Here is a 15000-nt window from a genome sequence, read left to right on the forward strand (position 1 = left end):
CGTTTGTGTGTCCTCTGGATATGAAGTTGTGCGGTTTGTCTCTTTATATCTCCCGTTTGTGTGTCCTCTGGATATGAAGTTGTGCGGTTTGTCTCTTTATATCTCCCGTTTGTGTGTCCTCTGGATATGAAGTTGTGCGGTTTGTCTCTTTATATCTCCCGTTTGTGTGTCCTCTGGATATGAAACTGTGCGGTTTGTCTCTTTCTTTATATCTCCCGTTTGTGTGTCCTCTGGATATGAAGCTCTGCGGTTTGTCTCTTTCTTTATATCTCCCGTTTGTGTGTCCTCTGGATATGAAACTGTGCGGTTTGTCTCTTTCTTTATATCTCCCGTTTGTGTGTCCTCTGGATATGAAGCTGTGCGGTTTGTCTCTTTCTTTGTATCTCCCGTTTGTGTGTCCTCTGGATATGAAGCTGTGCGGTTTGTCTCTTTCTTTGTATCTCCCGTTTGTGTGTCCTCTGGATATGAGGCTCTGCGGTTTGTCTCTGTCTTTATATCTCCCGTTTGTGTGTCCTCTGGATATGAAACTGTGCGGTTTGTCTCTTTCTTTATATCTCCCGTTTGTGTGTCCTCTGGATATGAAGCTGTGCGGTTTGTCTCTTTCTTTGTATCTCCCGTTTGTGTGTCCTCTGGATATGAAGCTGTGCGGTTTGTCTCTTTCTTTGTATCTCCCGTTTGTGTGTCCTCTGGATATGAAGCTGTGCGGTTTGTCTCTTTCTTTATATCTCCCGTTTGTGTGTCCTCTGGATATGAAGCTCTGCGGTTTGTCTCTGTCTTTATATCTCCCGTTTGTGTGTCCTCTGGATATGAAACTGTGCGGTTTGTCTCTTTCTTTATATCTCCCGTTTGTGTGTCCTCTGGATATGAAACTGTGCGGTTTGTCTCTTTCTTTATATCTCCCGTTTGTGTGTCCTCTGGATATGAAGTTGTGCGGTTTGTCTCTTTATATCTCCCGTTTGTGTGTCCTCTGGATATGAAGCTGTACGGTTTGTCCCTTTCTTTATATCCCCCGTTTGTGTGTCCTCTGGATATGAAGCTCTGCGGTTTGTCTTTCTTTATATCTCCCGTTTGTGTGTCCTCTGGATATGAAGCTGTGCGGTTTGTCTCTGACTGTACAGTGCCGCGCAAAGCGATACACGGGTTCAGTTTAGGTACAACGCTGGTTAAGAATACACAATGCTTCACAATGGAAAATGGCGAGGTGATGCAGCATGATAACGCAATAAGAGTTCGCTACAGCACAGTTCCAACACAACACAAAATTGCCGTCATTCAATGCAACCACAACGCTACGCAGCTTAACGCAATACAATACAATACAAGTACATTACATTGCAAATACAATACAATGTAAAGCATGACATACAGCATAGTACAATGTAGTATAATGCAGTTTTACTCTTATTATCCGTCAGAGGAAGACTTTCGTTTCCTGAGCATGTGCGCAAACATGTGTATATATAAAAACACGTGGAAAAATATCTTATTGAAACACAAACGATAGTGGTGGTTAACAATCACAGGTGAGCAATTTTACTTTCATAAAAAGACGCCAGTCTTTCAATACAAAAAGATGAATTAAAAAAAAACAAAAAAACTTGAACTCTTAGACAGTGGGCAATGGTGGATTCAGGGATATGAATTTGGGGGAAAAAAAAGAAATACAGAATAAAAGTGCCCCATGGAACATGTCTTGCATTCCCACTCACTCTCAAGAAGCTTATCCGTTCTTCGCGTTATATAATATGGTGTGGCATAAGCTATACATCACACTCACCCTCGAGATACTTATAGTATCTGTTTTCCCCATTGATCTATATGGTGTGCCATTAACTTTACATCAGATTCAGCTTCCAGATGCTTATAGTATCATTTCCCCCATTGATGTATATCGTGTGGCATATGGTTTTACTTCACCCCACCACCCTCTCCCCCCCTCCCCCACCCCGCCCTTCATTCCTTCAACGTCTATGGCGTGTCTTAAGATTTACACCAGATTCCTCCTCCTCCAAGATGCTTCCACCACCTTATCCACTCCAATGCATAATATGGCGTGACCTAAGAAATCCAGTTCATTCAGTTCAATTCATTCGTTCATCGGTAGTAGCCGAGTGGTTAAAGCGTTGGACTTCCAATCGGAGGGTCCCGTGTTCGAATCTCGGTAACGACGCCTGGTTGGTAAAAGGGTGGAGATTTTTCCGATCTTCCAAGTCAACATAATGTGCAGACCTGCTTGAGCCTGAACGCCCTTCGTGTGTATACGCAAGCAGATGATCAAATACGCACGTAAAAGACCCTGTAAACCCATGTCAGCGTTTGGTGCCTTATGGAAACAAGAACATACCCAGCATGTACACCCCCGAAAACGGAGTATGGCTGCCTCCATGGCGGGGTAGAAACGGTCATACACGTAAAAACCCACTCGCGTACGTACGAGTGAACGTGGGAGATGCAGCCCACGACCGAAGAAGAAGAGAAGTATCGGTATCAGTATCAGTAGCTCAAGGAGGCGTCACTGCGTTCGGTCAAATCCATATACGCTACACCACATCTGCCAAGCAGATGCCTGACCAGCAGCGTAACCCAACGCGCTTAGTCAGGCCTTGAGAGAAAAAAAAATTAAGAAAAAAAAAGAGAAGAAGAACAACAACAAGAAGAATTCATTTTTGTTCGTCCCACCCCCAGAGATGAAGCTGCTGAGCGTGGAGAACTACGTGGCGGAGCCGGCCCTGGAGGGCAAGTCCCTGATCCTGGTGTGCACGGCCCGGGGCTCCAAGGCCCTGCAGTTCCGCTGGTACAAGGACCAGTTCCTCTTCAACCCCGCCCTCACCTCCCGCAGCGCCTGGGAGGTCCGGCTGAACGACGAGTTCGACGACAAGCAGATGTCCATTTACAACGTGGAAGGGGTCACCATGTTCGATAAAGGTGAGTTTTTGTGTGTGTGTGTGTGTTTTATTATCTGGAATCCTTATCATCATAAAAAAAAAAAGTACTAAATTGAGAGCGAAGAGTTAAACAGTAATGTAATTGAAGGTGCTTGGAAATTGCCATCATAAAAGAAATGCCTGAGTATGTATGTTTGCCAGCCTGAAATTTGATTGAATGATACAGGAAACGAATGATGAGCACCCAATGGCAGCTGTCAATCGGCTCTACCCAGGTGGGCAGTCTGTTGTGCAGATGACCCCGTGTTTGTAAAGCCCGTAGAGCTTGGTCTCCGACCGAGGATAGGCACTATATAAGTATCCACGTCATTCCTTCATTCACTAATTCATTCAATCAAAAGTTTGATAATTCTGTTACTGACGTATTCGGAAGTATAAGAATGAACTCGTTTATTTTAACGCAAGAAAGATTGTGAATATTGATCATACACCGCCCCGAATGTTGACGGCGGAGAACTGACGGATGTAATGCACAATGACATCGGTAAAACAATAACAACAAAAGAAAACAAACAAACAAACAAACAAAAAAAAACCCAAACCCCCAAAGCTCCAACATTAACTAGCAGACAAAAAAAATCCCATAAGTTCAACTGACCAATACAAACCGAGTCCAGTGTCGGAATACCTGCAGCTGTTTGACATTTGGATAAACAAACAAAAATCGCAATTTAAGGACAAAGAATCAAATGTTTTTGTTTGCAGCTGAGCCGTTGGAATGATCTCTTTTATCTTAAACCAAGACAGAATATGCATATCAATTGTAGTTACATGTCTACGTGAAATAAAGGTAGAAAAGTACATTGCAACAACACAAGAACAACAACCCAAACAACAACAAAACGATAAAGGTGAATTTTGAGGGGTTGGGTTGGCTTGGGTTGGGTTGTATTGTATTCCCTTCTGTTGTATTTTGTATTTGTACTTGTATTTCTTTTTATCACAACAGATTTCTCTGTGTGAAATTCGGGCTGCTGTCCACAGGGAGAGCGCGTCGCTATACTACAGTGCCACCCATTTTTTTGGTATTTTTTCCTGCGTGCAGTTTTATTTGTTTTTCCTATTGAAGTGGATTTTCCTACAGAATTTTGCCAGGAACAACCCTTTTGTTACCGTGGGTTCTTTTACGTGCGCTAAGTGTATGCTGCACACGGGACCTCGGTTTATCGTCTCATCCGAAAGACTAGCGTCCAGACCACCACTCAAGGTCTAGTGGAGGGGGAGAAAATATCAGCGTCTTAGCCGTGATTCGAACCAGCGCGGTCAGATTCTGTCGCTTTCTAGGCGGACGCGTTACCTCTAGACCATCACTCGACGTCTTTTTTTTCTGGACTTCTTTTTAAAAAAATTCATTTTTGGGTTTACAGTTTTGTTGCAGTGACATAAGACATCTTGTTAATGATTCCATACCACATGATTACACATTCATTCTGAAGTATTGTACAAAAAATGGATTTTTTTTTTCTGCTATCGGACACGTATTTACATAGAATAAAAATTAATCGAGATTTAATCTGGACTTCTTCCTCTTGGGACTGCCTTAGTTTTGTTCGGCAAAAAAATGATTGCAACACTTATTGAAGATAGAATAGAATAGGATAGAATAGAATATGTCTATGTCAGTCCTGTTATGGCCGTAGTGGTCGGCTGGGCTATAACCAACATGATTGGATTGGATTGGATTGGATTGGATGTGATGTGACCCTCCCTACATGACAGGCACGTTCTCCTGTGAGGTCGAGGACTTTGGGGAGGTGGAGAACCGCTCGGTGACGGTGGACGTGATGCCGCTGCCCCAGGTGGAGATCAAGCCGCTGACGGCCAACCTGCTGCCTGGCCAGGCTCTCAGCTTTCGCTGCCTGTCTCCGGACGAGAACATGAGGACCTTCTCTTACCAGGTACTAGGGTGTCAGGGTCGTCGGCTCGGTCCTTGTGGCCAGGAAGTGAAATCATTTTGTTTGTTTGTTGTGGGGTTTTGTTTGTTTGTTTGTTTGCTTTTTTCTTTTCTTTTTTTTCACAATTTTTTTAATTCCACATCTCTCACCCATCCATTCCACAAATCTTACATTCATTCATCAACATCTTTCTGCTGTGGTCGTTATACAAGGTTACCTGGAAATGGACAGGAAAAGAGAAATGAAAAGTGTCATGGAAACATGCAGTGTTGGCAATGACATGATATTGTAAAATGCACAGACCTTCAAGAATATGCGTTACAGAAAAACATCTTAATAAATACATAAACAGACGAGTAAATAAATAAACATTTCTTGAGACAATACGGACATAATAGAAATGTGCCGGATGTCTTCACATTCTTTTTAAAGAATTGGTAAATCAGTGTATTACTGATGTGTTGTTTTTTTTAAGCCTCTATTCATTTTTTAAACTATGCAGCTCTTTTTTTTTTCAACAAAGTGAGTCGTATTTATAGATTCTGAACAAGCAAGGCAATATAAGGATTAACAAGGCAAAAAATGTAGGCTATAAAAATCATAATCTGCGAACGGAGAAGACATGGAGGTGGACACATCATTTGACAACAGCTTAGTGTTTGTTTTTTTGTTTTTGGTTGTTTTTTGTTGTTGTTGTTGTTTTTCGTCAGGAAGACTTTTGTTTAATGTCTCGCCACACATATCGGTGGTTGAAAATATTTTGTTGGAATTTTAATGTATACATTTGAGTATTATTATGTAGAAGGGAGGTGTGGGGTGTGGATGAATGGTGAGTTGTGGGGGCACCAGATTCACCACACAATGGATTTGACTGTAACATGTTAATATGAACATAGTTATCAATCATTAATTGTGTTTGACATGACAGTTTGTGTGAATTGTACTATGTCAGAGTTCGACAGAAAGCCACAAGCATTTTAAGCGACAACGGCCATACGCTGGCAAATAATTATCAACTCCTACCCTCAGGCAAACGTTTCTGTGTTCCAAAATTTGAAACAAACAGAACCAAATGCAGCTTTGTTCCAACGTCAGTCCGGCTGTTAAATAACAATAATTGATAATCAGATGTATGACTGAAAATGAGGAGGAGGAATTTTGTTTTAATGTCCCGTCACACATGTCGATGATTGAAGACATTTTGTTAGAGTATTAATGTATACATTTTGAGTATTATCGTTTAGAAGAGGGGGGGGGGGGGGGGGGGGGGGGGGGGGGCGGGGGTGTGTGGATGAATGGTGGTGATTTGGGGGAAACCGGGCATATGAGGTTGGGGTTGGGGTTGGAATTTGAAAAAAATAATCTCTGTATGTTTATTTCTTTGTTTACTTCTCTTTCTTTTTTTTTTCTTCTTCTTTTATATATATATATATATATATATATATATATTAGATGTACGCCTAATGTGTTTTATGTATGAATGTGTTGATATCGGGTTTCGTTGTTTCTGTTGCAAAATATGGATTATTATATGCCTTGTCGTGAGTGAAATAAGTTACGTGTTTGTTTTTATGATTTAACTATCTATTACATACCTGTCTGCCTAACTACCCAACTATCTATCTGTCTATATGTCAGTTTATCTATCTATCTGTTGGCCGTCTGTCTTTCTGTTTATCGATCTGTTTCTTTCCGTCTTTCTCTCTTATCAATTTTTTTTTTAATTCATCTATTTATATCTGGTTATTTATTTGTTTATCTATTCATTAAATCAGTTGTTATTTTCATCGGGATGGGGCTGTTGTTGTTGCTGGTTTTTGGCTGATGACGGTGATGATGATGATGATGATGATGACGATGATGCTGACAGCGACAACAACAACGACGATGACGATGACAACGACGACAGTGATAACAGTGACAACAATGTTAACGACGATAACGACGATGACGACGACGAAGATAACGACGACGATAATGACAACAATGATAACGACGACGACGATGACGACAACAACGACGAACACGACGATGACGACGACGATGACAACCACAACAACGACGATGATGACAGTGACAACAACAACGACGACGATAAGAATGACAACAACAACAACAACGACGATGACGACAACAACGACGACGATGATGATGCTGACGACGACGATGACGATGCTGACGATGCCTTCTGTCTTCACACACACACGCACAGTGGCTGCGGGACGGGGAGGAGCTGGCGACGCGGGAGCGGCTGAACGGGGAGATCGTGGAGGACCTGCTGCCCAGCGGCTCCCGCCTCTTCATCCCCCGCCTGCAGCTCAGCGCCAACTACACGTGCCGCGTCGTCAACAAGGCTGGGCCCTCGGAAAAGTCCGCCTTTGTCTTTATGATCTCGCGTGAGTGGTGTCTGTTGGGGTGATTTGGGGGTGGGGGTGGAGGGGGCTTGTGGGTGTGGGTGGGGGTAGTGTGGGTGGGAGGATGTTGGGTGTGTGTGTGTGGGGGGGGGAGGGCGGTGAATGCGCCAACTAATCGTGCCGCGTGGTCAACAAGGGCGGCTCCTCAGAGAAGTCCGAACGCCTTCGTGTTCATGATCTCGCGTGAGTGGTGTCTTGTGTGTGGGGTGTTGGGTTGGGGATAGGGTGTGTGTGGGGGTGGGTGGGTGGAGGGGGGGAAGGGAGGGGTGGTCAACAAGGCCGGCCCCTCGTAGAAGTCCGTCTTCATCTTCATGATATCACGTGAGAACTCTCTGTGTGGCGTGGGTGTTGGGGGTGTGGGAGGAAAGTGTGGGGGGTTGGTGTGGTGTGTGTGAGTGAGTGAGTGTGTGTGTGTGTGTGTGTGTGTGTGTGTGTGTGTGTGTGTGTGTGTGTTTCGGGAGTATTGTCATACACTTACTGCCCATTATGCCCTGTTGGTCAACAAGACCGGCCCCTCAGAGAAATCCCAATCTCCATCTCCATGTCACGTTAGTCCTTGTGTAGTGTGTAGGGTGTTGGTTGGGAGGGGGTGTGGAGGGTTTGTGTGGGTGGGTAGATGTGTGGTCAGCATGAGGCGGCCCCTCAGAGACGTCTGCCTTCATCTTCATGATATCGTGTGAGTTTGTGTGGGGGTGGGGATTTGGTCGAGGAGGGGGGGCATAGGTGGGTTGGTGTGTGTGTGTGTGTAGGTGTGTGTGTGCGTGCGTCTATGTCTGTCTGTGTGTGTGTATGTGTGTGGGGAGCGGGGGGGGGGGGGGGCGTGTGTGTTTGTATGTGTTATCATAAATATACGTATTATTATTATTATTGTTATTTATTATTTTTATTATTTTCTCTTCCAGCCAACATGAGTGAGATGGTGTGCGAGAGTGATTCCTACGAGGGTGTCAAGTGGAATCGTACCTACGGGGGCTACTACGACCTGCAGATATGTCCCATTGACACAGCAGGTAGCCTACTCTGCCTCTGTCTCTGTCTCCGTCTGTGTGTCTGTCTGTCTGTCTCCCCACTCTCTCTGTCTCTCTCTCTCTCCCCCCACTCTCTCTGTATCTCTCTCTCTCTCTCTTTCTCTGCCTGATTTTTTACCTACTATGTCACCAGAACTTTACAGCTAAGGACATTAAAACATTTCAGTTTGCAGTGTTCTTATTCTCTTCTCTGTCAAACACTCTGTTCCAGCACAACCCACCATTCCCCCCCATACCTTTCTTCATGTATATATATATATATATATATATATATATATATATATGTGTGTGTGTGTGTGTGTGTGTGTGTGTGTCTGTCTGTCTGTCTGTCTGTTTGACTATTATGTCAGTCTCTCTGCTTTTTCAGACCTCTGTCTCTGCCTCTGTCTGTTTCTCTCTCTCTGTATATCTCTCTGTATCTCTTTGTATCTGTGTGTGTGTGTGTGTGTGTGTGTGTGTGTGTGTGTGTGTGTGTGTGTGTGAGAGAGGGAGAGTCTCCCATACTCACTGTCTCTCTTTGACGTTTTACAATATTTGTATAAAAAGAAAGAAAGAAAGAAAGAAGGTATTTTCTGGCAAAAGGAAAGAGCAGCATTGTCTTTCGTCTTAACCGTATTTTCTCACCCCCCCACTTCCAGCCATATTGTTTGCAATTTCCCTTCGGTTAAAAAAAAAGAAAGAAAGAAAAAAAAAAGAATGCCACTTAGTTATCTTTTCGCCGCTGGTTATTCAAACCACATCTTCCTTTCAGTTTTTATGTTCTGAAAATGGACGGAGACAAAAAAACAAAAAACAAAAAACAAACAAACAAACGAAAAAACCCAGAAAAACAAAAACAAAAGATGATTGATGAAAGAAGGAAAATCCCTGCAGTTGCGGTGTTTATGAATTTACGACTGCTAAGACAATATTATGATTACTTTATCTTTTGTCATTACAGGAAAAGAATGATAGATGTTGGGGTTTATTTTTTTTGTTTTTGTTTTTTTGGTTGTTTTTTTGTTTTGTTTTTTTGTTGTTTTTTTTTGGGGGGGGGAGGGGGTTCTAGAACAAAAGGGTTTAGAGAAGAATTTTGTTATGTTTTTTTTAACGTGTGTGTGTGTGTTGGGGGCAGGGGGGAGAGTGAGTGTGTATGTGTGTGTGTGTGAGTGAGTGTGTGTGTTTGTTTCTTTCTTTGGTCGCAGTTGCATGTAAGAGCTTTCGTTTTCTCTCTTTCGTTCTTTAATCTTTATTTCCTTTTCAAAGGGCCACATGTGATTTCATCCTTGAAGGAATTGGTGGAGGTATAAGGGGGTGGGGCAACACACACACACACACACACACACACACACACACACACACACACACACACACACACACATAATAAATATACACACACGCCCGCATAAGCACCCACACAAGCACCCACACAGTTATCTGTCATGTCTGTTTTTCTGTTTTCGAATCACTGGAGACAAGTCTTTAGAGACTTCTTTTTCCCTTTTCCCGTGGTCGGATTCTCTGTCTCTCACTGTCTCTCACTGTCTCTGTCTCTGTCTCAGTCTGGGTCGGCGCCTCTTTTTCGTTCTGTCCGCTCTCTTTCTCTGTCTCTCCGTCACTCTCCCCAGGCCTTGTCTCTCGCTTTCTCTCTCCTCCCGTCAATATTATCTCTCTGTCTCTGTCCCTCTGTCTCCCCCCCTCTCCCTCTCTCTCTGTCTCACCCCCCCTCTCTCTCTTTCTCTCTTCCTCCCTCCCTCCCTTTCCTCCCTCTCTCTTTGTTGTCATTCTCTTATTCAAATGTATTTCATTTTAGGTTCAAATCCATAAACCAAACAAAATATAATAATGTTTTGATATCTTTTAAATCTTGTGTGTGTGTGTGTGTGTGTGTGTGCAGATTTCAAAGTCGTGGGGCTTGGAGAAGGTGAGATGGACATTGGACACGTGTGTGTGTGTGTGTGTGGAGGGGGGGGTTCTTTCCTTCACTCATAATTTAAAATAGTCACATCTGAGAACCACCTTCTCCTCCTGAATAGATCAGATGGTCAGTACTTGCAAGTTCGTTCTCGGATTTTTGATGAGAATTGTTTCACGAAATCTTTTGACCTGCATTGATGTGCAAGGTTTTATCATGGTGTGAAATGAACTTTCCTCGTTCGATTGCCGTTATCTATCTATCTATCTATCTATCTTCCTACCTATCTATCTACCTATCTATCTATCAATCTATATTAAACATAATCATATACACACACAAAATAATTACTGGAGTGACCTAACTCACATCCAGAACAAGATGAATATCACATGCACAGATGGGGAGAGAGAGAGAAAAAAAATCGAACAAACGAAAGGTAAAGATGAACGAAGGAATGAATGATATGATATTTGAATCACTAGCAATAAACAACACACAAAACGCAAAACCAAATGAACGACATCCAGATTATAAATATATAAATAAATAAATAAATAAATAAATAAAAACAACAACAACAAAACCTGACACGTACTCGCCTGTGAGTACGAGTAATGTAGCTTTGGTTAACAACTACACTACCCGTCTCTCTCCCTCAATCCACGGCCCGCCAACAAATGATGACAAATGAAGGAAGGCCACCACGAACTTGGAAGACCCTGCAAGCGCTTCAAAGACAAACCTCAAAGCCTGTGACATAGACATCGCTTCCTGGGAAACTGATGCCCTTGACCGCTTTTTGCTGGAGCATGCTGTGCTCTAGTGGCATAAAGACGTTTGAAAACAAGAGAACGCTGGCCATTAAGGAGAAGCGTGAGCGAAGGAAGCAGGGCTCAACTTCTGGAGACGTTTTCCCTCGCAACACCTGTGGGAAGTGCTGCGCATCCAGAATCGGCCTCTACTCCTATAATTATGAGGACACTCACCGACAGATAAGCCTGCCTGCCTACTCATCCGTCGGTCCGACGGGAGACTCCATCATCATAACAAGAATAAACAAATGTACAAGTAAAGAGATAATAATAAGAATAAAGATGATGATCATGGTGATGATAATGATGATAATGATAACAACTACAAAAACAACTACTGTGATAATGATAAAACAGTGATAAGAATAATGACGATGATGATGATGATGATAACAACAACTACACAATAATAATAAAGCAATAATAAGAATAACGATGATGATTATGATAATGATGATGATGATAATTATATATATATAATTTTTTTTAAAGACTACAAAAACTATAACTATAATAATAATAATAATAATAATAATATTAAAACAAAATAAATTTCGTTAATCGAGTCACCGCCGGGAATGGACTATACAAAGTGTGACGCAGCATTGTTTTGTTGGTTTTTGTTTTGTTCCCCCCCGACCCCCCCCCCCGACCCCCCTGACACCCCACCCCCCTGCGTGGTTTTGGGTGGCGCCTGACACAGGCTATGCCCGACGGGACTGTGTGTGTGACGCCGTCTCCTGCGCATGGGGCCCGCCCAACTATGCCCGCTGCCATTCCATCCATCTCATCTACCTGTATGAACAGGTAACGCTGTCTGCCTGTCTGTCTGTCTGTCTGTGGGTCTGTCTCTCTGTCCGTCTGTGGATGCCTCGAAAATTGTACACGTACCCCCCCCCCCCCCACCCCCCACCCCATCCCCCCCTATTTGCACTTCTGTTTGTGTTGGTCTGTCTGTCCGTTTGTCTGTCTCTCTCTGGGTCTGTCTCTCTGTCTGTCAGTGTCTCGAAAATTGTACACGTTACCCCCCCCCCCCCCCCTCTTTTGCACTTCTGTCTTTATTCTTTATGTCTGTCTGTTTGTGGGTCTGTCTCTCTTGTACAAGTCCCTCCGCCCTACCCCCACCCCCACCCCCCCACCCCCCCCACACACATTTGCACTTCTGTTTGTTTGTCTGTCTGTCTGTGGGTCTGTCTCTCTGTCCGTCTGTCAGTGCCTTGAAAATTGTACAGTCCCCCCCCCACCCCCACCCCTTTTGCACTTCAGTTTGTTTGTCTGTCTGTCTGTGGGTCTGTCTCTCTGTCCGTCTGTCAGTGCCTTGAAAATTGTACAGTTCCCCCCCCCCCCCACCCCCCACCCCTTTTGCACTTCAGTTTGTTTGTCTGTCTGTCTGTGGGTCTGTCTCTCTGTCCGTCTGTCAGTGCCTTGAAAATTGTACAGTTCCCCCCCCCCCCACCCCCACCCCTTTTGCACTTCAGTTTGTTTGTCTGTCTGTCTGTGGGTCTGTCTCTCTGTCCGTCTGTCAGTGCCTTGAAAATTGTACAGTTCCCCCCCCCCCCCCACCCCCACCCCTTTTGCACTTCAGTTTGTTTGTCTGTCTGTCTGTGGGTCTGTCTCTCTGTCCGTCTGTCAGTGCCTTGAAAATTGTACAGTCCCCCCCCCACCCCCCCACCCCTTTTGCACTTCAGTTTGTTTGTCTGTCTGTCTGTGGGTCTGTCTCTCTGTCCGTCTGTCAGTGCCTTGAAAATTGTACAGTTCCCCCCCCCCCCACCCCCACCCCTTTTGCACTTCAGTTTGTTTGTCTGTCTGTCTGTGGGTCTGTCTCTCTGTCCGTCTGTCAGTGCCTTGAAAATTGTACAGTTCCCCCCCCCCCCCACCCCCACCCCTTTTGCACTTCAGTTTGTTTGTCTGTCTGTCTGTGGGTCTGTCTCTCTGTCCGTCTGTCAGTGCCTTGAAAACTGTACAGTCCCCCCCCCCCACCCCCACCCCTTTTGCACTTCAGTTTGTTTGTCTGTCTGTCTGTGGGTCTGTCTCTCTGTCCGTCTGTCAGTGCCTTGAAAATTGTACAGTCCCCCCCCCCCACCCCCACCCCTTTTGCACTTCAGTTTGTTTGTCTGTCTGTCTGTGGGTCTGTCAGTCAGTGCCATGAAAATTGTACACATTTACCCTGTTGTACTTCAGTTCCGACTGTCTGTCTGTCCGTTTGTCTGTCTGTCTCTCTGTCTCTCTCTCTCTCTCTGTCTGTCTGTCTGTCTGTCTGTCTCTCTCTCTCTCTCTCTCTCTCTCTCTCTCTCTCTCTCTCTATATATATATATATATATATATATATATATATATAACACGTATTTCGATTTATAAATGCACATGCCTCTTTGAAGAAAAAAACAGAAGAAAGAAAAATGGAAACTGAAACTATCGCCTCTGTTCTGGCCCACCCCATAGCTGGAGCGCTGTCAGCTGGGTTACCAGCAGGACGGGCTCAGCCGCATCTACGACTCCCTGTACCAGATCCTGCGGAAAGCGCAGAATCGAACCCTGGCGGGCGACGTGGACATGTTTGCCATCAACCTGCACACGCTCTTCGAGGTGGCGCTGCGCTTCCCTGCTGTGGCGCCCGACCCCGCCAAAAGCTCCTTCAGTCTGCTGGTGAGTAACTTGCAGTATGTCATAATGATCAGTATCAGTATCAGTAGTGGAGTGATGGCTTAGAGGCAACACGTCCGCGTAGGAAGCGAGAGAATCTGAGCGCGCTGGTTCGAATCACGGCTCAGCCGCCGATATTTTCTCCCCCTCCATTAGACCTTGAGTGGTGGTCTGGACGCTAGTCATTCGGATGAGACGATAAACCGAGGTCCCGTGTGCAGCATGCACTTAGCGCACGTAAAAGAACCCTCGGCAACAAAAGGGTTGTTCCTGGCAAAATTCTGTAGAAAAATCCACTTCGATAGGAAAAACGAATAAAACTGCACGCAGACAAAAACTACAAAAAAAAAAAAAAAAAAAGGGTGGCGCTGTAGTGTAGCGAAGCGCTCTCCCTGGGGAGAGCAGCCCGAATTTCGCACAGAGAAATCTGTTGTGATAAAAAGAAATTCAAATACAAATACAAATAGCAGCTCAAGGAGGCGTCACTGCGTTCGGTCAAATCCATATACGCTACACCACATCTGCCAAGCAGATGCCTGACCAGCATCTGATAATGATAAGAGTTTGGGTTGGGTGCAGGCGTAGTTGGTGTTGTTACTGTTGAGGTGATGGTGGTGGTGGTTAGAGTCTGCTGGGTGTTGTTGTTTTTGTTGTTTTTGAAGTGACGAGTGTGTGTTAGGTATTGTTGTTAATGTTGTTGTTGTTGTCGTTGTTGATATTGATGTGATGAGAGTGTGTGTGTGTTTGGTATTATCGTTGCTGTTGTTGATGTGATGAGAGTTGTGTTTGGGTATTGTTGTTAATGTTGTTGTTTTGTTGATGTGATGAGAGTTGTGTTTGGGTATTGTTGTTAATGTTGTTGTTGATGTGATGAGAGTGTGTTTGGGTATTGTTGTTAATGTTGTTGTCGTTGTTGATATTGATGTGATGAGAGTGTGTGTGTTTGGTATTATCGTTGCTGTTGTTGAAGTGATGAGGGTTGTGTTTGTGTATTGTTGTTAATGTTGTTGTTGATGTGATGAGAGTGTGTGTGTTGGGTATTGTTGTTAATTTTGTTGTTGTCGTCGTTGTACACACACACACACACACACACACACACACACACACACACACACACACACACACACACACACACACACACACACACACACACACACACACACACACACACACACACACATCACACACACACACACACACACACACACACACACACACACACACACACACACACACACACACACACACACACACGTGCGCGCGACTGTTTGCGGGAAAGTCATACTACCACACGTCCAAGCAGCTTTAGAAAAAAAAGCGAAAGAAGAAGAAGAAGAGGAAAGAAGGAGAAGGAGGAGAAGAAAAA

General features: G+C 44.3%; 1 protein-coding gene across 1 annotated transcript in view; it reads left to right on the forward strand.

Annotated features, from left to right (window-relative positions):
- LOC143294556 (uncharacterized) overlaps window positions 1–15000 on the forward strand; it is a 172978-nt gene that overhangs the window by 107138 nt on the left and 50840 nt on the right. The window contains exons 8-14 of the mRNA XM_076605930.1: window positions 2686–2925; window positions 4665–4843; window positions 7053–7236; window positions 8157–8264; window positions 10159–10185; window positions 11695–11798; window positions 13434–13637. Coding sequence (XP_076462045.1) covers window positions 2686–2925; window positions 4665–4843; window positions 7053–7236; window positions 8157–8264; window positions 10159–10185; window positions 11695–11798; window positions 13434–13637 — 1046 coding nt within the window. The remainder of the gene's footprint in view (window positions 1–2685; window positions 2926–4664; window positions 4844–7052; window positions 7237–8156; window positions 8265–10158; window positions 10186–11694; window positions 11799–13433; window positions 13638–15000) is intronic.

This window comes from Babylonia areolata, chromosome 20 (assembly GCF_041734735.1).
Source record: "Babylonia areolata isolate BAREFJ2019XMU chromosome 20, ASM4173473v1, whole genome shotgun sequence".
NCBI lineage: Eukaryota > Metazoa > Mollusca > Gastropoda > Neogastropoda > Buccinidae > Babylonia > Babylonia areolata.